This window comes from Cotesia glomerata, linkage group LG6, assembly GCF_020080835.1.
Source record: "Cotesia glomerata isolate CgM1 linkage group LG6, MPM_Cglom_v2.3, whole genome shotgun sequence".
Lineage (NCBI taxonomy): Eukaryota > Metazoa > Arthropoda > Insecta > Hymenoptera > Braconidae > Cotesia > Cotesia glomerata.
In genome coordinates, this window is record NC_058163.1 from 13877629 (window position 1) to 13899456 (window position 21828).

Consider the following 21828-nt stretch of genomic DNA (forward strand, 5'->3'; position numbering starts at 1 on the left):
AAATCATCAGATATCAATAATATTACGACGCAGCACTGGCGCGTCTCAATCTTTGGGCCTAAAGAGGGAGTAGGAGGGGGTAATTTGGGGGTTATTATATAGGAGCCGTGCATTGCAAAAGGGAGAAGTGGTGTAACCGCCAGACAGTGTGCCACGGAAGAAAAGAGACCGATCCCCGAAGTAGTTACCAGTCCAAAGAAGCCAAAAACATCTAGGATTTCGACCTCAAGTAGTGAGTTAGATCGTCGTTTATTCACCAAGGTATCAATAATTACTTTGTGGGCTAAAAGTGGACCGTGGTTTACCTGATACCAGGTTTACTTCTTCTCTTCTTATATTCTGATTAATTTTTTATTATTTATTCAATTGGTAATAATTCAATAATTATTTAATTGTATTTAGTTAATATTTGTTAGTCGGTGCTGAGTGGCCCTCAAGGGGATTTTCACCCGAGAGTCACTCAGAGACCTTGTGGTGTAATTTTTCGTGAGAATTTATTTGTTAAAAATTAATTTTTTTGATTATTTATCAACATTTTGAACATCTGAAAATGGTTTTAGATTGTACATATTTTACTGAACAATTTAATAAATAAAATCGAATAGTAAAATTTTCGAGAAATTTCCATTGTCTTCTCACGAATTCTAGTCGAGCATCGGTTAAATTTAACAACGTAGTTAATCCGTACCCAAGGTCAAAACGACAAAGAACTAACGAATATTTGGCGTCCATTTTATATACGCAAATTCTTGTCGATTATTCTACTCAACATTTTACTGTGAATAATTGAATTGTTATTTATTGCAAAATTATTATTTCTCAACATTATATTATTTATTGCAAATTATTAATTATATTATGGCGCATTTAAGACTGATTTACCCATAGATATTCTTTTGGCAATTAATTTTGAGATCGATAAAATTAATATATATTTATTTATTTAAACCGGAAATTTCTACGTGATTAATTTATTAATTTGAACTCAAGTTCTGGAATTTATTTTGATAATTTAATTTCATCATTTTAGATAAAATTCTTTGTAAATTATTTACCAGCATGGATATTAAATCCAAGATATTTAGTTAAAATTATATGATGAAATTTAATTTACTTATTTATTTATTGCCTCGTGGGGTATCAATTTATATTTAACTTATTTTGTGTTTTCTATTGGAACTGTTGTATGTGCGGTAATATTTACAGAAATTTTTTTCGTAGAACAGATAATTTCCAACAATTTTCGGTTGAAACACTTATTTCCCCTTCTGAGCATGATCTGACCATGCCTGTTTATGTTGGATCAGGCCTGAAATTAGACATGATCATGCCTGTTCATGTCTGAATTCTTTCTATGCTCCCTCACGGTTCCAGGATGCCATGCGGGCCAGTAATGATTGGACGATCTTATGACATTGATAATACAAAATGCAAATTTTGAAGGAAAACTAAATTGTCCCCTTCTTAATCTTGCTAGAATGTCTGCAAAAACCTCGTATCTTATACTTGCTTACGACATATAGGGCTTTCGCAGACGGTCGGTGTTATGTCCACCCGCAAATTTTTTTCTCTCTTCTCTTTCTTTAAATTTAAATCGTCCGCGCAGATGAAAGACTTCTCCATGCGCGAAAGCCACAATAAAATAGAAGCTACGCGACTGCTGGTTAACTAGCGGGGACTTCTGCAACCTCAGCACCGCGAGTATTTAAAAAGGCGATCAACAGCCAACGCCTTGTCTTAGTTGGTTAATTCGACTTCCGCGTTTAACTGACGGGCCCGTGCCTTGTAGAGTCCTTTGCTTTAATTTGCACTGCACTCAGAGAAAGTTTGGACGCGGTTTAACCGGCAGGCCACGTATTAGTTTTAATCTTAGAGAGTCGTATTCTCAAAGTTCTAATTTGCTCTGCACTTAGGCGAGAATTCGACCAGTAAATAAATTTTAGAGAACCGGAATCTCAAAGTTCTAATTTGCTCTGCACTTAGGCGAGAATTCGGTCATTAAGTTTATTCAAAATTTCCTAAAAGCTAGTTTTGCGCACTTTACCCTACGGGGGACTAGAGGACGTTAGCTCAAATTCAAATAAAATTCATTATAATAATTTCGATTAAATAAAATTTGTGAAAGTGTAAAAGTTTTGGTGTTAATTAAAATAAATCTTAAAAAGAAGTGAAATCTGTTTTAAATAAATTCATTTCATAAAAATAAGAAGCCCTTAAAATAAGCAGCCCAAATCCATCCTAATCCATCCGCTGCAAGGACCAATCAGAGGGCCCAATCCAGGAAAAGGCGCTAACAGCAGCCCCGGAATCACGGATCCGGTAATAACTAAAAATCCTGCAAAGAGTAAGTACATCTATTCTCAATAAAATCCGTAATCAGTCTCAAACGAAGGCGTGGTAAATTCGTCCGTCGAAAACGTCCCACATAAATAATTAAACAACGGAATTAAAACCTCCGTTGCGTATTCTTTAAATCGTTAGTCCAAACCTCCACCGTTTACGCTACCACTTAAACGCCCTTGGACATAACAGTCGGCAAACAATACGTAAGCGTAAGTCTCTTTCGCTTACCGTCGAGTATCAATTTCAATTTAACTTATTTTTAGTTTTCTATTAGAACTGTTGAGAAAACAGTGATATTAAAGAAGATAATTTTTGTAGAATAAATAATTCTCCACAATTTATGCCTCAATCACTTTCTTCCATCGGTATTAGGATAAAAAATTAGGAAAACGTTTGACCCTAAAGGCCATCCCTGAAACTTCCCGCTCAATTTATACTTAAGCGCTCAAAATTTTACTTATTATCTTTTTGAGCTCTTCGAACTCAAAAATATAATTTTCGTCTCATTTTAAGCTCTTCGAGCTCAAAAGTCTGATAGAAGTTTAATAAAACACAATTTTTTGAATTTTTAAACCACAATTACTTTTGAATGAATAAACCGATTTCCACGCGGTTAGTAGCATTCGACGCAGTTTTTCAAGCCTCATAAAGAATCTCAAAGTTTAAATTGATTGAACTACGAACGTCGAAGTAATTCCGAAAATACACTTTTTCGGTTTTCTGTCGACAACGATAACTCACGAACGAACCGACCGATTTCGACCAGGCTGGCAGCGATCGACGTGGTTTTTTGATGTTAAGAGCTGATTAGATTTTAGAATCAATCAGTCAAGCCGTTTAAAAGTTGTTCACCATTTATTTTGGCGTCGTAGATTTTCGCCCTCTCGAATGCTAGTAAGTCGATTGGCGTGGCTCTTGCTATGACCAATACGGCTGCTTCTCAGACCGTGCGGTAGGCACAGGTGACTCTAAGAGCTCCTCGTCATTGCACTGCCACTATCTTGCGCCGGTAGGTCTTCTGTTTAAGGATATCTGCCCATATCTCCGCTTCCTAGAGTAATATCGAGTGGACTACTTCTAGAAGCACCCTCCTTTTTCTGGTTCGTGGTCCCACCGTGTTGGTCATGATTTTCAATAGGTTTGATACTGTCTTGGTAGCTTTCTCACAAGCGTTTCCGAGGTGTTCTCAAAAAGACAGCTTTAGGTCGATCACTACTCCTAAATAACGCAGTGCCCTTGTAGATGTCAGTGTTGTCCCGCCCATGTCGATAACGAAGGGTTTTGGGAACCATTTTTGACGTGTTATGACGACCATTTCGGTTTTCTGCTTGGCGAGTTTTAGATGATGTTTCTCAAGCCAATTTTCACTGGTGTCAATGGTTTCCCTAACCAGAAGTTCTGCCTCCTCGGCACTGTCTACTACGTCGTTTCCACTATCAGCGTTCTTTTGTCGAGATAGTCATCAACAAGACACACCTTACGGGCTTTGAGGCTACCAGACCATGCTTCTCTCGCTGTCCCTACGATTTTCTGGATCGCGCCGACTGTCGATCGTCCTTTCCAAAAGCCATGTTGGTTTGTGGCAAAGTCTCCAGCACGATCGATGTCGTTGCGTAGTCTTCTCTGTATGAGCTTTTCGAGCAGTTTCCCAGCAATGTTGTCACGGGGCTCCTTTATTATCTATTGAAGGCCCTCATCCTGACTATGGTTAATTATCGACGGATCACAGGGCGCTGTGATCTAAGATGCTCGCGCAGTGAAAATTTGATAAAATAAGTTCTGGGACCTGGAGTGGAAGTGCTTCGAGAGTGGGGAGAAGACCGCACCGAGGCAAAAGGAAGTTGTCGCACGGAGAGAAGACATTGTGAAGACGGAACCTGACAAAGCAGCCACGAAATTCTAAAGACGCAAGGTTATTATTTCTGTCCTTCGAACCCACTGTGGAACGAAGCGATAGCCATCATTAATAACTTGGATTTATTTTTGCTAGGCATTTAGCCAGCTTAAATAAATCTAAATAATTACTATAACAGTACTGTGCTTACAGATAATTAACAACGCCGAAAAATAACCGAAAGCAGCGTAGAAATAAAACGAAGCAGCCACACTGGAGATCGTTGTAACAATTGCACCGGGACCTGAGTACGAATTGGAAAACATCTGAAGTCTCCAGGAATTTATAACAATCCCAAGTATCGAAAATTAACCTCTGTGAAATAAACTACGCTGCTCGAGGAAATACTAGGCACTGGCCAGGTTCCTTCTTCCAATCAATAGATTTATTAATTTATGAAATCGAGGTTGAGAATGATTAAATTAAAATTTAAGATTAAGCTAAATTTCCGAAATTAAAAATTAATTTAGAACCAATATTTAAGGAGGTTAAAATTTTGATAATATTAAAAATCTAAATATTAAATAATTTAAGTTAAAATTAAACTAAAATTTAGAAAAACAAAATTGTTAGTTATAATTAAAATTAAGTTGAAATCGAGTCGAAGATTGAAATTAATAATTAAAATAAACTTTTAAAATAATTCTAAAAATTAAAATTGAAATTGATAATTAAAATAACAATCTAAAATAATTCTAAAAGTTAAAAGTGAAAATTATAATTGGAATCAATCTTCGAAATTAAAGTAAATTACAAATTTGTAAATTAAAATTACAAAATTTATAAAAGTAAAAATTATCATTAATTTAAAAATTGGTCAAGACTTTAATAAATAAATTTTTCCATATTCCAGTAAATAATTATTGAGAAAAATTATAATAAAATTTTGACCTTGGAGAATTTATCCAAGCTAATATTCCTATCTCAAATCCACTCTGGAATTCAAGATGGACGCTAAGCCGAATTAATTCAGGCAGATTGAATTTAATTTTAATAAATCTAAAATTTTTGGTTTCAAGAAGGTTTCTGTGATAAATTAAATTAATAATAATAATAAGATTGAGAAAATGAAATATAATCATTTATCAAAGTCAAGGTTAGGAACCGGGATTTGAATTTGATTCCCAGGAAGGTTATTGTCAAATGCAAGTATTAAGAAATATTTTTGATTAAAATTAAGTGAGTTATTTTAATATTGTTAATTAGAAATAGTGTGATAATTTGGTAAATTGTTTTATTAAAAAGTGTGTGTGTGTGTGGAAATATTTTACATTATATACTCCTCGTTCACGGGCTGTCGAAGAGGTTAGTATTAGCGGGTTGTCGACTAGTTTCATGGTATCCTCCTTTGTCCTAGTCGACTTCAGGTTCCTCAGTCCCGTAGTGAGTGTCCGGGCAACAGCGAAAGGGCTAAGGACGGTTTGAACCTTGGGCAGGGATCCGGGCGACCACCCGAGGTCAGATCTAGAGTCATAGAGCGTGAGGGTCCGGTGGACAGCGCGATTTAGTTAGAAACTGCGGTATAGACGCTCCATAAGAGGGTACCGTCAGGAATAAGAGACTATGATAGAAACTGCAGTATAGACGCTCCATATGAGGGTACTGTCAGGATTAAGACAATTTTTATTAGAAACTACAGTATAGACGCTCCATAAGAGGGTAATGTTAGGATTAAGATTTTTTATATTTTATAAAAGTGTGTGTGTGTGTGTGTGTGTGTGAGATAATATTCAAGGCTATTGTAAAAGTCAGTTAATTAAATTTGGAGTTTAATTTAAAAATAATTGTTATTATTTTTGTCAACCTGATTATAATTCCTCTCGAACCTAAGATATATCTCATTGCTTGGACCGGTTCTGGAAACCGTGATAAAAATTCCAGTGGCGCCCTTAAATTTTAAAATTAAAACAAGGGGCGACATAGTAGCAGGAACCTACCGTTACAATGTCAAGCATGCAGAGTGGTCTGAACGACGAAGGTGTTATAGGGTGTAACAGGGTAAAATTACCCTGAATCGATAAGTCGCCAGAGATCGATAACTGTTCGACGCAGCACTGGCGCGTCTCGATCTTCGAGCTTAAAGAGAGAGTGGGAGGGGGTAGTTGGGGTTATTATAGGTGAGCCATGCATTGTGACAGGGAGAAGTAGTGTAACCGCCAGACAGTGTGCCACAGAAATCAAGAGGGACCGATCCCCGGAGTAGTTACCAGACGTAAGAAGCCAACAACATCTAGGACTTCAATCTCGAGTAGTGAGTTAGATCGTCGTATATTCAACAAGGTATCAATAATTACTCTGTGGGCTAGGAGTGGACCGCGGGGTTTATACTTGGCTTACTTCTCCTCTGATTAATTGTTCATTAATTATCTAATTCGTAATAATTCAATAATTATTCAATTGTAATTGATTTTATTCGTCAGCTGGTGTTGAGCGTCCCTCAAAGGGATTTTTACCCGAGGACTGCTCAAGGACCTTGTGGTGTTAATTGTCGTGAGAATTTATTTTATTTCTTAACATCTGAAAAATCGGTTTAGTTGCAAATATTTTATTTATTTATTTAATAAAATAAAAACCGAATAATAAATTCTTCGAGAAAATTCCATTGTCTTCTCACGGACGAGTCAAGCGTCGGTTGTATTTGTACAACGCAGCTAATACGTACCCAAGGTCAAACTTTACTACGCACTATCGAATGTTGGCGTCCATTTTGAGCGCGCAAATTCTTGTCGATTATTTTACACGATAATTTATTAAAAACAATTGAATTATTGTTCATTAATATTATTTATTACAAGGAAATATTTATTTAACATTATATTATTTATTGAGAATCGATTTACTGAATTTTGGCGCATTTAAGACTGATTTAACCGTGGATAATTTTCGTTAATTTATTTTTTCATATTGAGATAAATTATTTATTTAATATAATTTATTTAAATAAAAGTAAAGTAAAATCAGTGTGTGTGTGTGTGTGTGTGAAGACGCGTGGGTTATGAGTGTGTGAGTGTTAACAGCGTCCCCTCGCATACGACAGTCTCTGTGCGAGTTTTTTCGTTGGCTAGGTACTTAAGGGGTATGAATGTATAACGATCTCTACTTGTTGATGTTTTGCCGAGTAGAGTAACCAGTACAAGTCAGTTAGTGTTAAGTTGGAAAAATTAATAACGACCCTTACTTATCGATGTTTCTCTGAGTAGGTTAATTAACACAGTCATGGGTAGTGTGTTGGTTAGTATTAGTTAAGCTGCTGCGTTCTCTACTTGTTAATGTTTTGCCGGGTAGAGGTCTAGCAGTATTGTTAAGGCGTTAGTTAGTTAAGCTACTACGTTCTCTACTTGTTGATGTTTTGCCGGGCAAGGAACTAGTGGTGTATAGCATTTAGTTAGCAGGCCATAGCATTAAGTGATTATAGTGTGAGTGTGAGTGTGCGCAACTTGTTAAATAATTTTGTTGTTAATAAATTTTTGGTACCGTTGTTAATTAAAAATTTATTTATTTCAGATCACCTTCCTCCACTCTCTCCCTGTAAGATAAGCTCAGCTCTGGTTCCGGTTCCAGGAACCGTGATTAAAAATCCTGGTGGCGCCGTTTTGTTATTAATTTAGATTTCAATTTTGTTTAGATTATTGTTTTATTTAATTTAATTTAAGGGGCCAATTGAGCGGTATAAAAACCCGTTTCAAGGGCTACCTTTACCTTTGTCTAACAGAACCAATCTCTGCCGCTTCCAAGCCGTTGGAAACGTGCCGGTTGCTAGGCATGCGTTGTAAGCGTTCAGTAGTATATCTGGGTATTCCAGGGCTACAATCTTGATCACCAATGCCGGGATACCATCAGGGCCAGGTGCTTTTGCTGTCTTGAGAGTCTTCACCGCGTCCTGTAGTTCCCTGGTTGTGAAAGGTGTTACGCTGTTTTTCATATGATGTATTCTTTCCCTTGGTTGGTGTTTGAGAAACAACTCCGCTACGATGCTGCTCATTAAAGCAAGTGGTTTCAGCGCTTCTGGTGAAGCCTTTCCAAGTCGTTTGATGACAATTAGGTAGGCTTTACCCCAGATGTCTTTGTCAAAGTCGTTACAGATCTCTTGCTACGATTTCGCTTTGCTTGCTTTGATAGCCCGGTTTAGGTTCTTTTTGGCCTGCTTGTACTTGATCGAATGTATATCTTGATTGGGGGAGCGTTTCGCAGATCTCGTTGCTAGCCGACGCAGCTCGTGGCATTTTTTTCGGAGTTCTGCTATGTCTGGTGACCATCAGTACGCTGGTCTGTGAAAACCCCAGTTTTTCAGCCGCGGCATACAAGCGTCGCACGAGAAAGCAATTTCTTTCATCGCATTTAGTACGTTTTTTCAGTCTCGCCACGGGTGTTTGGAATTGGGTTGTTTTGAAGAGTAGACCAGCTTTGTGTAAGTGACTTTTGCAGTGCTTCTCTATCAAGCTTCCTGGCGTTCCACTGCCACTTAGAAAGGTCGCGTTGTGAAAGCGGAGCTGATGCCAGTCCAACGTTGAATGTCACAAATTGGTGATCGCTGTCACTGTATTCTTCGGATACAGTCCAGTCTTCAATCATGTTTTACACTCACTCCCCCATTCACATAACTAGTGCCTCAGACCTACAATTAATTCTGCTCCCCTGGGAGCTTGGACAGCACTCGCGACTACCCTCGAGCATACACAATCGAGGCCTATCAACCGCTAGCTACCGAATGAGCATGCCAAACTCCCGTACTTCGGGGTAACGACATTTCAGTCGCTCCTCCGCGGTAATCACCTTACTCCAAGATGCTGAACCTGAGTTCAGTCGTCAGTAACTGACCGGGCGACACGTTACATCGGTCACTTTTCCGCAGTGCAGCTCGACATCCTCGAGACAATTAACTTACTAGCACACACTCACGATAGTCCTCAATACGATTACATCACTGTACTCACACAACATAAACTCACATTATTACTCAAATACGCTACTACTGTAACGGTACATAAAATGTAACGTTACAATGTATGTAAACCTCTTATAACTTTTTATAAGACCGATTTTATCGCGGTTGACGCCATTCGAAAAGGTTTTACTAAACTTAGATTTTGAATACGATTTGGACCGATTCAGACCGTTAGATTTTGAGAAATCTCAAAATCAGGAAGTTATTGTTTTTCTAAAATCGAATTTTCATCAGATCTCGATGTTTTGAGGTCCTAGGAAGCTTCCCTGACTATTCCCGCGATGGTGTGTGTGTGTGTGTGTGTGTGTGTGTGTGTGTGTGTGTGTGTGTGTGTTTAAGCCTCTTATTACTTTTGAGCGGCTTGACCGATCAGATCAAGATAAGTGGCGATTCGCAGAGTATCATTGCCATTAAAGGGCATAGCCGGATTAATATGGAAATTCTGCCCCCATGGCTTTTTTGACTCATACTTAGGGGGTCGATTTGGTATTGAATGAAAATAATTCACACCAATTTTTAGCTCTTTAACTCAAACGGTATTCGAGAATTTCAAAAAAACCTGTTTTTTCAAAATTATTTTTATTTTTATAGTAAAATTCGGAATTGATTAATGATGATTTTTTTCCTAATTCTTACGAGTCCAAAACATGAAAAAATCATATGATCATGATTCTCAAATAGAAAACCGATTTTTAACAGAGAAAAGAAAATTATTTTTTTTTTTTTCAGCCTTTTTGAAATATGTCACTCACCAAAATTCGTCAGAAAATGTCTTTTATACTCCTCTATACTCAGGAATTTTTTTGAATTTTTAGAAATGGTGGAACAATTCAAAAAAAATTAAAAACTCATTTTTTTTTCAAAATCTTGCGTTTTAACAAACTTACATTTTTTTAGTACACATAAATACGTAGAAAATTTTATTTTTGTTTAAAATTCACAATTACATTACTTCTCAATCTTTATACTAGACAACGATAACGTTAAAACTATGTTTTTCAAAATTTTGGCCAAGTTGGCACATTATAACGCCATCTATCGGGATTTTCTGTATCCATTTATTATTTCTTCTAAGGTTCCGCTTGTTTAGATAACCTAAAAACAAAGAAGCTTCTATGGTTGATGTCATTGTCTGAATAGCAGTTAACGCATTAATTAATTCAGTACTTATATTGACAATATTTTTTCGTTCCACCATAAAATTATACTGGAGTATCATTTTTGTTATATTATCTTGTCTCATCTTTATGAGATACTATTTTTTGTCGTTAAATAGTGTCACAGTCGATTACAAAGACTCAAGTAAGTGAAGTTTTATATTTAATCAGTTTATATATGTCCAAATTCCTAATATATAATTTTAATATTGATGTTAGAATGGATTTTGATAAAAAATGTATCAATTGTAACATATATTTGCGTAAAGCAGTTGGTTATAAAAAAGTTGTTATGACAATTGATGAAGCTAATATTGCGACAGAAAAGATTGGAAAGAGAGTTCTTGTTAATGATGCCTTTTGTAGTAAGTGTCGAGTTATTTTAACAAGACCACCTATACTTAAGAACACTCAGGATTCATCTGCAGATCAAGTTAGTATCAAAAGTCAGCCAATTTTTTCTCAGTCTTCATCCACTACTGTTTCATCCGTATCATCATCTGAAGATCCTTCATATGTTATTGAAGAAAAAATGGAAGAAGAGTTAGAATTTGTGGAGTTGGGTTTTCCCCGAATCATATCGACACATAAATACTGTTGCCTTTGTGGATTATCAGATAATATCACAATTGTTCCATTTGAAGCACGCAAACAAGTATTTTCGACAAGACGACTCTTTATTCCTGAAGGAAATCGGTGTTGTAAAGATCACATTATAAAAAAGCGGTTTTATAATGAAGAAATTAACAATTTTCGGATTTATTCGAATACCAGTGTATTTGAAGTTCGTGATTTGGAAAAATTACTTGGGCAGCTGGCTATTGGCACTGATTCGTCTATAATTGATAATATTGGAGATCACTCGTTTTCAGAAAAACAGTTGGAGGTATTTACGAGCCTTACCTGGGAAAAATTGATAAAACTTCGTGAAATGTTAACGTCGATGAGAAAATCAGTGAATCGTAATGTCATTCAAGCTCTCGTTATTTTTTTTTTCAAATTACGAACAGGAAATTCAAATGCAGTGATATCTTCCATTTTTGGTTTAGCTCGGGAACAAATGGTATCCGACTACTGTGATGAAGTAATATCTTCATTTGAAAAAGATGTTTTACCTCAGTATTTCGGAATCGATGCTATTAGTAGGGAGACATTACTCGCCAATACCTCTAATACTGCTAAAGTGCTGTATCAAGTGAAAGATGACCAGTTGATATTCATTTGCGATGGAACATATATTCGTCATCAAAAAAGTGCAAATAACGAATACCAGAGGAAATCATATTCTGGTCAAAAGAAAGTTCCTCTGTGCAAACCATTCACGATATGTACTACAAATGGTTTCGTTATAGATATGCTCGGGCCATATACAGCTAATATGAACGATGCTGAGATTATGAGAATCATCTTAAGTGATCCCAATGGTCTGATCAAGTTGCTGAAAAAAGGTGACATTATTGTAGTTGATCGTGGCTTCCGGGATGTGATAGTATATTTAGAAGAATTGGGGTTTAAAGTGCTAATGCCTGCTCTCAAAGGAAAACGCAATCAACTGACCACAGATGAATCAAATGAATCCCGTTTTGTTACCAAAATCCGTTGGGTTGTTGAAGCAGTACATGGAGATATTAAGCAGAAGTTTAGGATTTTAGATCATAAACTAGACAATAAATGGCTTCCAAAAACTGGTGTTTTTTATCGAATCGCTTGTTTTCTGCACAATGAATTTGGTAAGAGACTTGATTCTGATCTCGATCTTTCTGAAAAAATTATTGCCGCCATGAACTCAAAAAAGTATCAAGATAATACCTTAGCCTCAGAAGTAGAGACTAATCGTTGGGCAAGAAGAAAAATTCCTTTTGCAACAATAACTTCAGATATGTTAACTGATTTTCCTGAATTAACGGAACAAGAACTCAAAATTCTATTCACGGGATCATATCAAATGTCTCAAGCTGTCTCGTATTTAGCTGAAATGATGGATGAAAACGGAACGATAATACTTTATTATTTAAAAATTACACCTAATATTATAAAATTCAAAGTCAGATCTCGACATATTAGTTCGAAGACATATCATTGTTTTGTTGAATATCAATCAAATAAGAACGATATCTCTGGAATAACTCGATATTGTTGTGATTGTGCAAATGGTAGACGTACTGTTGGATGTTGCTCACACATTGCTGCTATTATATACTATTTATCTCACGCCCGATACTTAGCGAAAATCGTAAAACCAGCTGAGATACTTAGTCGTCTGTTTATTGATGAAAAAATCAGTGTCGTCGTGGATGAAGACAGTGATAAAGACTAGCCTAATTGTTATTTTGATTGAAATTTTTATTTTTTCTGTATCAAAATTCAAAATATTTTCCAATAGTATGAAAAAATATATAAGTATTAACTTTAAGTGTCTTTTGAATCAATAATAACCCTTCTAATCACTTTAAACTTGTGAATCTTTCTGTTTATCTTTTGAAAAGATATTTTTGGTAAAAATAAAATTTTCTACCTATTTATTTGTACTAAAAATCATATAAATTTTTTAAAACGCAAGATTTTGAAAAAAAAAAGTGTTTTTTTTTTTTTTTGAATTGCTCCACCATTTCTAAAAAATAAAAAAATTTCCTGAGTATGGGGAAGTATAAAAGACATTTTCTGACGAATTTTGGGGAGTTAGAGATTTCAAAAAAGCTGAAAAAAAAAAAAAATAATTTTCTTTTCTCTGTTAAAAATCGGTTTTCTATTTGAGAATCATGATCATATGATTTTTTCATGTTTTGGAGTCGTAAGAATTAGGAAAAAAATCATCATTAATCAATTCCGAATTTTACTATAAAAATAAAAATAATTTTGAAAAAACAGGTTTTTTTGAAATTCTCGAATACCGTTTGAGTTAAAGAGCTAAAAATTGGTGTGAATTATTTTCATTCGATACCAAATCGACCCCCTAAGTATGAGTCAAAAAAGCCATGGGGGCAGAATTCCCATATTAATCCGGCTATGCCCTTTCGTAAAAATTTGAATTAATTCGTTTCGCTAGATTTTAAGAAATCTCATTAATAAAATTTTCAAAAAACGATTTTTTTAGAATTACTTCTAAACGGCTCCACCGATCCATGTAAAAAACTTATCAGCTCTTGACCTTAAAATATGACGTCGATCGCTACCAGCCCGGCCGAAATCAGTTGATTCGTTCGTGAAATATCGTCGAAAAAAATGGAAAAAAATGTTTTTTCAGAATTACTATGAAATTTTTAGTCTGAGCAGTTTGTGCTTCAAAATTTTCCAGAGAACTTAGATAATTGCGTTGAATTTTGTAAGCCGCAAGAAAATCGGTTGATTCATTCAAAAGTTATTGCAGTTTGAAAATTTATAAAATATTGTTTTATGAAACTTCTATCAGATTTTTGAGCTCAAAGAGCCCAAAAGCACAGAGCAGCAATCTATTTGAGCTCGAAGAGCTCAAAATTACACGAAAATTAAATTTTTGAGCTCGAAGAGCTCAAAAACGTAATAAGCACAATTTTGAGCGGGTGACGCGACCGTTGATCCGACGACAATTGAACCGCGACGATCGATCCACGATAACTGATCCGACGACAATTTATCCGCACGACAACTGATCCGACGACAATTTATCCGCACGACAACCGATCCGACGACAATTGATCCAAACGACAACTGATCCGACGACAATTGATCCGGAAATTGCAGAGATTGGAGGGCGGAGCCCCCCACTTTAATGACTCTAATAATGCTTATTGTTGTTATTACATTAATTAAATCGTTGGGGTCCAGGGGCAAAGCCCCAGCATGGGTTGGAGGGCGGAGCCCCCCACTTTAATGACTCTATTAATGCTTATTGTTGTTATTATATTAATTTAATCTGTGGGGTCCAGGGGCAAAGCCCCGGCGAGGGTTGGGGGGCGGAGCCCCCGACTTAAGTAAATCTATTAATTCTTTTTGTTGTTATTGTTATACAAATCTTGTTAAAAGAGCACGACACGATTACGAGCATTTGTATTGGTCTATTAACGAATCAACACACATACAAATCTTGTTAAATGAGCACAACACGATTTCGAATAAACACACCCAACAACCATGATAAAAAGTCACAATACGGTAACAAGCTTATGTGTTGGTCTTATTCCGTATAAGCACACACAACAACCATGTTTAAAAGGCACATACTTATGTATTGGTTTAATGTCATATTATATCAATAGTCATTAACGAATTTTCAGTTGATTATTTTATTTCAGACAAGTAAGATCGTCGCTTTTATTCTCAAAAATAGTATTATCTAAAATATTTAATGAATTGAATTTTTTACTTAGAAGTTTTAACGAATCATTGTTTTTTTGATAATTATAAATATTTGATAATTATAAATTAACAAATAATAATAAAAAATACACTTGGAGGTGTATTGAATATAAGAAGCAAGCTTGTAAAGTTATTATACATACAATAACTGATAAGCGGACAGGTAAATAGAATAATAAAGCGTTACATATTTATTGTAATGTATATCCGTAATCAAATGATGTATTTATTTTAATTATAGATAGATAGATAGATAATAAACTTTATTGACCCTAGAGCCTTAGCTCCCTCAGGACCATCATAATTATACATTATAATCAGTGTAAAATACAGAGCATGTAATTACATAAATTGAAAATAATAAAATAATAACATATTATAATGAAATAATAACGTGAATTATAAATTATAAATTATAATCGTGGTAGATATGAGACAAGTTGCCAGAAAACCTGGTAATAGCACAGTTAAGCAAAACTAATATCATTCAATATCACTCAAGGCACAGCAGCATACAATAATGACAATCGAAGCTCAATATCATAAATTAATACTTTAGCAAATAACAATTATAGCACGCACTACAAAACAGTTCATAACTTTGAGCTTTAGTTACTTCTGGGGGTAGCGCATTCCAAATGCGTATCCCGCGAATAAGAAAAGAGTTCTCAAATATTCGACAATTAGATCTAGGCAGGCGTAAATAATCCTCCCTTACATCACTCCTCCTATTATACACACTTAGACATCAGGTCATCCCTGACATAGAGAGCAACTCCACCACCGCTCCGCACGTGACTGAATAAAGTAGTCAGTACTTGTCTCGGATAGCTTAACTGGAAGAGCCCTTGGCGCGTAACCGAGAGATCTGGGTTCGATTCCCAGTCTGGGCTGTCTGATTATTTTTTCAATTACGAAAAAATTCCCACTGAGTAGGTCCCCCCTTTCCCCTATCCGTTCTTTCCCAACTCCCTTAAAAAAATTTGCTTTGATATGGCTCTTTACCGTAAGATAAACGGTGGCGTTGTTTGCTCGGTGGGTCTTATATACGTGACTGAATAAAGTAGTCAGTACTTGTCTCGGATAGCTTAACTGGCAGAGCCCTTGGCGCGTAACCGAGAGATCTGGGTTCGATTCCCAGTCTGGGCTGTCTGATTATTTTTTCAATTACGAAAAAATTCCCACTGAGTAGGTCCCCCCTTTCCCCTATCCGTTCTTTCCCAACTCCCTTAAAAATTTGCTTTGATATGGCTACACGGTTATACGATTATTTATTAATGTAGGTGAAATAATTAATGTATTGGGTATTCATAGTCATGCCGCTGATATTGCAATCGTTGATTCTAAAAAAATCAAACAATCTATAAACCAAAAAGCAACTAAAGGAAATGATACCAATACCCAAATAGTATCTAAAGTGATAGCAAAAGTATTGTTCGGTGAACAAGGCCCAGTAGCGATTAACTCGCTCCTGGGGGACACCCAAATTCAAGAGACGCACCTGTCCGCCGCTAGTTCCCGCAAAAATCGAACCGCCAATAGAAAATCAGCCTCTCGATCACGCCATGAATCGACCGCTTCATTGGCTGATCGCTCCCACTAGACATGCGCAATAGCCTTCTTCCCCAACTCAACGAGGAAGAAGACGGACTATTGTTATTCTCTTTCGCTTCTCCGCTTTCGCTTCTCCGCTTTCGCTGCATCAAGTCGCCATTAGTATTTCCTTTTACTTTCGCTTTTCGTTAATAAACCGCATTTCGCTTATTTAATAATTTAATTTGCTTAAATTAATTGTTAATAATTCGCTTTAGTTTGTTTCAGATAAGTTGTGTTATTTGTGCATTTTTTTCACCGCTTTTTTAGTGCCGACAAAGTGTTCAACCACGTGTCAACCGGCTTCGCTTTTACTAACTACGCTGTAATTTATAAATCCGCTTTTATCTTAACAATCCGCTATTAAACACATTAAATATTGAGTGTATTTAATGTAAATAAATTCCTAGTGTTATTTTTGATAATAATTTACGCGTTTTAATTGAGATATCCAGACCTAAACCTGATCCCCGCTTTTCCGCTCTTTCAGTAATTATTCATTGGTCCCTCGAGCCGGATCAGGCTGGCTCTATCTCAATTAAATTAATTTATTATTCCGCTTAAAAATTGTGCTGTGCTAAGTGAAGAGTAATACCGCTAGGAAAGGTCGAGTGTCAGGAGCATCGCAGAGCACATCGGGTGCTGCTCCTGATAGTCATTCGTACACCGGTACGCTGAACTTTCCGTTTATTAAGACTGAAAACTCAACTTCGGGCCTTAAATAACCTCGCTATGGAGAATTACACAAGATAGTTGAAAAATGCAATTTGTGCTTCAACTTTCGTGTTCTGCACCGCGCCGCAGATTGCAAGACCGCTCAAGATTGCCAAAAATGTGGTCAACGTCACTACATGTCCATCCATTTTAGATGCACCAACGAAACCAGCTTCACCGCAGTCTACATCTTCCGCACAGGCAACTAATCGTTCCCTTTAGACCGTTTACAACTTGAAATTAACTGTTGATTATTTCAGATCCGCTTTCCGCTCAAGTATTGCTAGCTACCGCCTTAGTCCAGGTATGCCCGCATCATGGTAATTTAATCACCGCCAGAGTGTTGATTGATCAAGGTTCAGAGCTCTCATTTATGAAACAGTCGCTCTTCAAGAAGCTTGGACAACCGCTACAGCGTGACATGGTCATGCTCAAGGGCATTGGCAATGTCTCCGCAGGAAGCTCACTAGGTGTGAGCACAATTGAGCTTCGTTCGCTGTGTACGACCGCATCAATGCATGTCAGCATGCATATTCTACCAACACTGACGGTAGATCTTCCATCGTTCGTGATCGCTGATCCGAAATGGCCGCATCTTGAGAATCTCAAGCTCGCTGACCCACAGTATCTACAGCCACGCCCTGTAGATATTATTCTAGGTGCATCACCAGCCGCACAGATCATGAACGCAGAGATTCAACGAGGACCTCGCAATGCTCCTATTGCACAATCCACCACGCTTGGTTGGATTGTCTATGGAGCTGTCACCGCTAAACACGCTTCAACATCACACGCAGCACTACATGCGTCAGTAGATACTGAATTACAAGACGCTATCGCTAAGTTTTGGGAACAGGAAGAAGTTCCATCAGGAAATTCACCGCTCAACACCGCTGAAGAAGACGAATGTGAAATTCACTTTCGTCAAACGCATTATCGACAGCCTGATGGACGCTACGTAGTGAGATTACCGCTTAAGACCCTTGAGAGTCAACTTGGCGACTCTATCAACGCAGCTATGGGGTCACTCCGCAGATTAATAACTCGCTTGTCGCGAGAAAGAGAATATTCTGACATGTATCGTGCATTCATGGCAGAATACATTCAACTAGGACACATGGTACGAGTACTAGTCAACGAATTGCCCGCAAACGCTTACTTCTTGCCTCACCATGGGGTATTGAAGCTTGATAGTGCCACTACGAAGCTCCGCACAGTGTTCAATGGTTCCTGTGCAACATCTACAGGAATTTCATTGAACGACATTCTCCACGCAGGACCCAAAACGCAAATTGACATTTTTGATGTGATGTTGAGAATCCTTTGCAGCAGGATTCTATTCGCTACTGACATCACCAAGATGTTCAGACCGATTGAGGTCGACTCGCTTGATTGGCCGCTTCAGTGCATTCTCTGGATAGATGAGAATGAGTTAATAGACGCTTACTGTCTCAAGACAGTCACATACGGAACCGCTAGTGCACCTTTTGACGCAGTACGTGTACTTATCCAACTAGTAAAGGATGAAGGACACCGCTTTCCGCTAGCTGTTGCTCTAATGTTGAAAACACGCTACGTAGATGACATCTACGGTGGAGCAGACAACGAAGAAGACGCTATCAAGGCTGCAGTACAAACAAAAGCTCTGTGTGCAGCAGGCTGCTTCCCGCTTGCCAAATGGGCTAGCAATAGCCCACGGTTACTCGCTGAAGTCGCTTCAGAAAAGCAGCTGGATACACCGCTTAAAGAAATCAGTGATGCACCAGTAAAAGTCCTGGGCATGTACTGGAATTCACGCACTGACGCTCTCCAGTTCAAGTACACGCTACCGCCAGTGACGCCCAAGACAAAAAGAGCTATTTTGTCTGAAATCGCTAAGCTGTATGACCCGCTAGGACTTCTCGCACCAATAGTCGTCAAAGCCAAGATCTTTATGCAAAATCAGTGGCTAGATAGAGTGTCATGGGATGAACAATTGTCACCATCACTCATTCACAAATGGACTGGATACCGCGAGGATCTTCGAAACATCGAATCCATCCGCATTCCACGCTGGAATAATATAGCACCTGGAGCAACTATGGAATTGCACGGGTTCTTAGACGCTTCGCAAAACGCTATGGCTGCCGCTGTTTATTTGAGAGTCACTGACGCTGATGGGAACATAAAGGTCTCACTTTTGTGTTCAAAAACGCAAGTAGCACCGCTGAAGACCATGACAATCCCACGCTTGGAATTATCTGCCGCATGGTTGCTAATACAACTGATACTTCATGTTAAAGAAGTTCAGTCGCTTGAAAATGTCAGGATCAATCTCTGGACTGACTCCGCCGTGACTCTCGCATGGATTAAAAGTCCAGCAATCCGCTGGAAGACATTCGTCCGCAATAGAGTGGGAAAAATCCAAGAAACGCTTCGAGATGTCTCCTGGAAATTTATTCCAGGAAAACAAAACCCCGCTGACTGCGCTTCAAGAGGTATACCTACGCTAAAACTGAAATAACACGCTCTCTGGTGGTATGGACCAACTTGGCTTCATGAACCAGAATCCTCTTGGCCCACTCTGGAGCCTCCAATCGATAACGCAACGCATCGAGAAGAACGCCAAGGTCTGACACTAGTAACTTGGAAAGCAGAAAATTGCCTGCTCCAACAATTACTGTCGCATTACACGCAGCTGTTTCCACTGCTACGGAAGCTTAGCATCTGGCATCGTGCCATCGACCGCTTTAAAAGAGTTCCACAATCTTCGCTGGCCTACCCGCTTACTCCATCAGACCTGGAGCGCGCTAAATTGACCTTGATTAAGTTCACTCAAGGACAATACTTCGCTAGAGAGATTCACACGCTACAAGATGGTGATGGTCTGCCAAAAAATAACAGCATCACTAAGCTGACTCCGTTCATCGACCATCAGGGGGTCCTGAGAGTCGGTGGCCGCTTGAAAAACGCATTGCTGGACCCAGAAGAGAGGCATCCAGCGATTCTACCGTGACAATCACCGCTTACATCAATTTTGATTGATGATTCGCACCGCAAAACGCTTCACGGAGGTACTCAGCTTACGCTCGCTGACTTACGCAAGAGTGTCTGGATCATTGGAGGCCGTGTTCCAGTCAGATCATTTATTTTACGCTGCGTTATCTGCACGAGACACCGTGGAGAACGCGCTCAACAGTTGATGGGTCAACTACCCGCCGCACGAGTACAGCCAACTCGAGCCTTCTTGCATACAGGACTCGACTACGCTGGACCTATCACGCTAAAAATGTTTCAAGGACGTGGAGCAAAAACATACTAAGGCTGGATTGCAGTCTTTGTATGTATGTTCAGTTCAGCTGTACATTTAGAGCTAGTAACTGACTACACCGCCGCCGCTTTCATCACCGCTTATCGCCGCTTCACTAGTCGCCGAGGTATCTGCCACACGCTATATTCAGACTGTGGAACCAATTTTGTAGGAGCAGATAAAGAGCTGAAATGACTATTCGCTGCAGGATCCCGCACATTACGAGAATTATCAACCTTGATCGCTCAAGATGACACGAACTGGAAATTCAATCCGCCTGGAGCTCCACATTTTGGAGGAAAATGGGAAGCCGCTGTGAAATCTATCAAATTTCACCTTCGAAGAACAATCGGAGACTCGCTGTTGACGCTTGAGCAATATTCAACGCTACTGGCTCAAATTGAAGCCATATTGAATTCCAGACCGCTCACACCGCTGAATGAAGATCCTGCTGACCTGGCTGTACTGACTCCAGGTCACTTCTTAATCGGACAGTCACTGACCGCTATCCCAGAGCCATCGCTGACAGATTTACAACCTGCTCGGATCTCGCACTGGGAACAAGTCCAGCAAATGGTTCAACATTTCTGGAAACGCTACTACCAGGACTGCATCCACCGCTACCAGGCCATTTCAAAGTGGCATCATCGACACAACCAGATCAAGGTGGGTTCAGTTGTACTGATCACCACTGAGGATCTCCCGCCAACCAAGTGGCCATTAGCCAAAGTAATTGCTGTCCATCCAGGTGAAGATGGACAAATCCGCGTAGTAACTGTTAAGACAGTTAACACAGAGCTGGTACGTCCAATTACAAAGCTCTGTGTCCTGTCGCTAACGCATGAAGAAGATGATCTTTTCGACGCAGCCGCCAACCCGGGGGAGAATGTTCGGTGAACAAGGCCCAGTAGCGATTAACTCGCTCCTGGGGGACACCCAAATTCAAGAGACGCACCTGTCCGCCGCTAGTTCCCGCAAAAATCGAACCGCCAATAGAAAATCAGCCTCTCGATCACGCCATGAATCGACCGCTTTATTGGCTGATCGCTCCCACTAGACATGCGCAATAGCCTTCTTCCCTAACTCAACGAGGAAGAAGACGGACTATTGTTATTCTCTTTCGCTTCTACGCTTTCGCTGCATCAAGTCACCATTAGTATTTCTTTTTACTTTCGCTTTTCGTTAATAAACCGCATTTCGCTTATTTAATAATTTAATTTGCTTAAATTAATTGTTAATAATTCGCTTTAGTTTGTTTCAGATAAGTTGTGTTATTTGTGCATTTTTTTCACCGCTTTTTTAGTGCCGACAAAGTGTTCAACTACGTGTCAACCGGCTTCGCTTTTGCTAACTACGCTGTAATTTATAAATCCGCTTTTATCTTAACAATCCGCTATTAAACATATTAAATATTGGGTGTATTTAATGTAAATAAATTTCTAGTGTTATTTTTGATAATAATTTACGCGTTTTAATTGAGATATCCAGACCTAAACCTGATCCCCGCTTTTCCGCTCTTTCAGTAATTATTCAAGTATCATCACCCGTCCGTTTACAA

At 38.3% G+C, this 21828-nt stretch overlaps 3 protein-coding genes across 3 annotated transcripts; all 3 read left to right on the forward strand.

Moving 5' to 3' along the window:
* Positions 1-10559: 10559 nt before the first annotated feature.
* On the forward strand, positions 10560-12656 carry LOC123267962. The gene has a single exon (XM_044732847.1). The coding sequence runs from the start codon at positions 10560-10562 to the stop codon at positions 12654-12656; it is 2097 nt and encodes a 698-aa protein (XP_044588782.1).
* A 2448-nt stretch (positions 12657-15104) lies between these two features.
* LOC123267963 lies at positions 15105-19976 on the forward strand. Its single transcript, XM_044732848.1, has 3 exons — positions 15105-15129; positions 17242-19458; positions 19528-19976. The coding sequence occupies exons 1-3, from the start codon at positions 15105-15107 to the stop codon at positions 19974-19976; spliced, it is 2691 nt and encodes an 896-aa protein (XP_044588783.1).
* A 330-nt stretch (positions 19977-20306) lies between these two features.
* On the forward strand, positions 20307-21167 carry LOC123267964. The gene is made up of 2 exons (XM_044732849.1): positions 20307-20397; positions 20479-21167. Exons 1-2 carry the CDS (start codon positions 20307-20309, stop codon positions 21165-21167), a joined length of 780 nt encoding a protein of 259 aa, XP_044588784.1.
* The last annotated feature ends 661 nt before the right edge of the window (positions 21168-21828 follow it).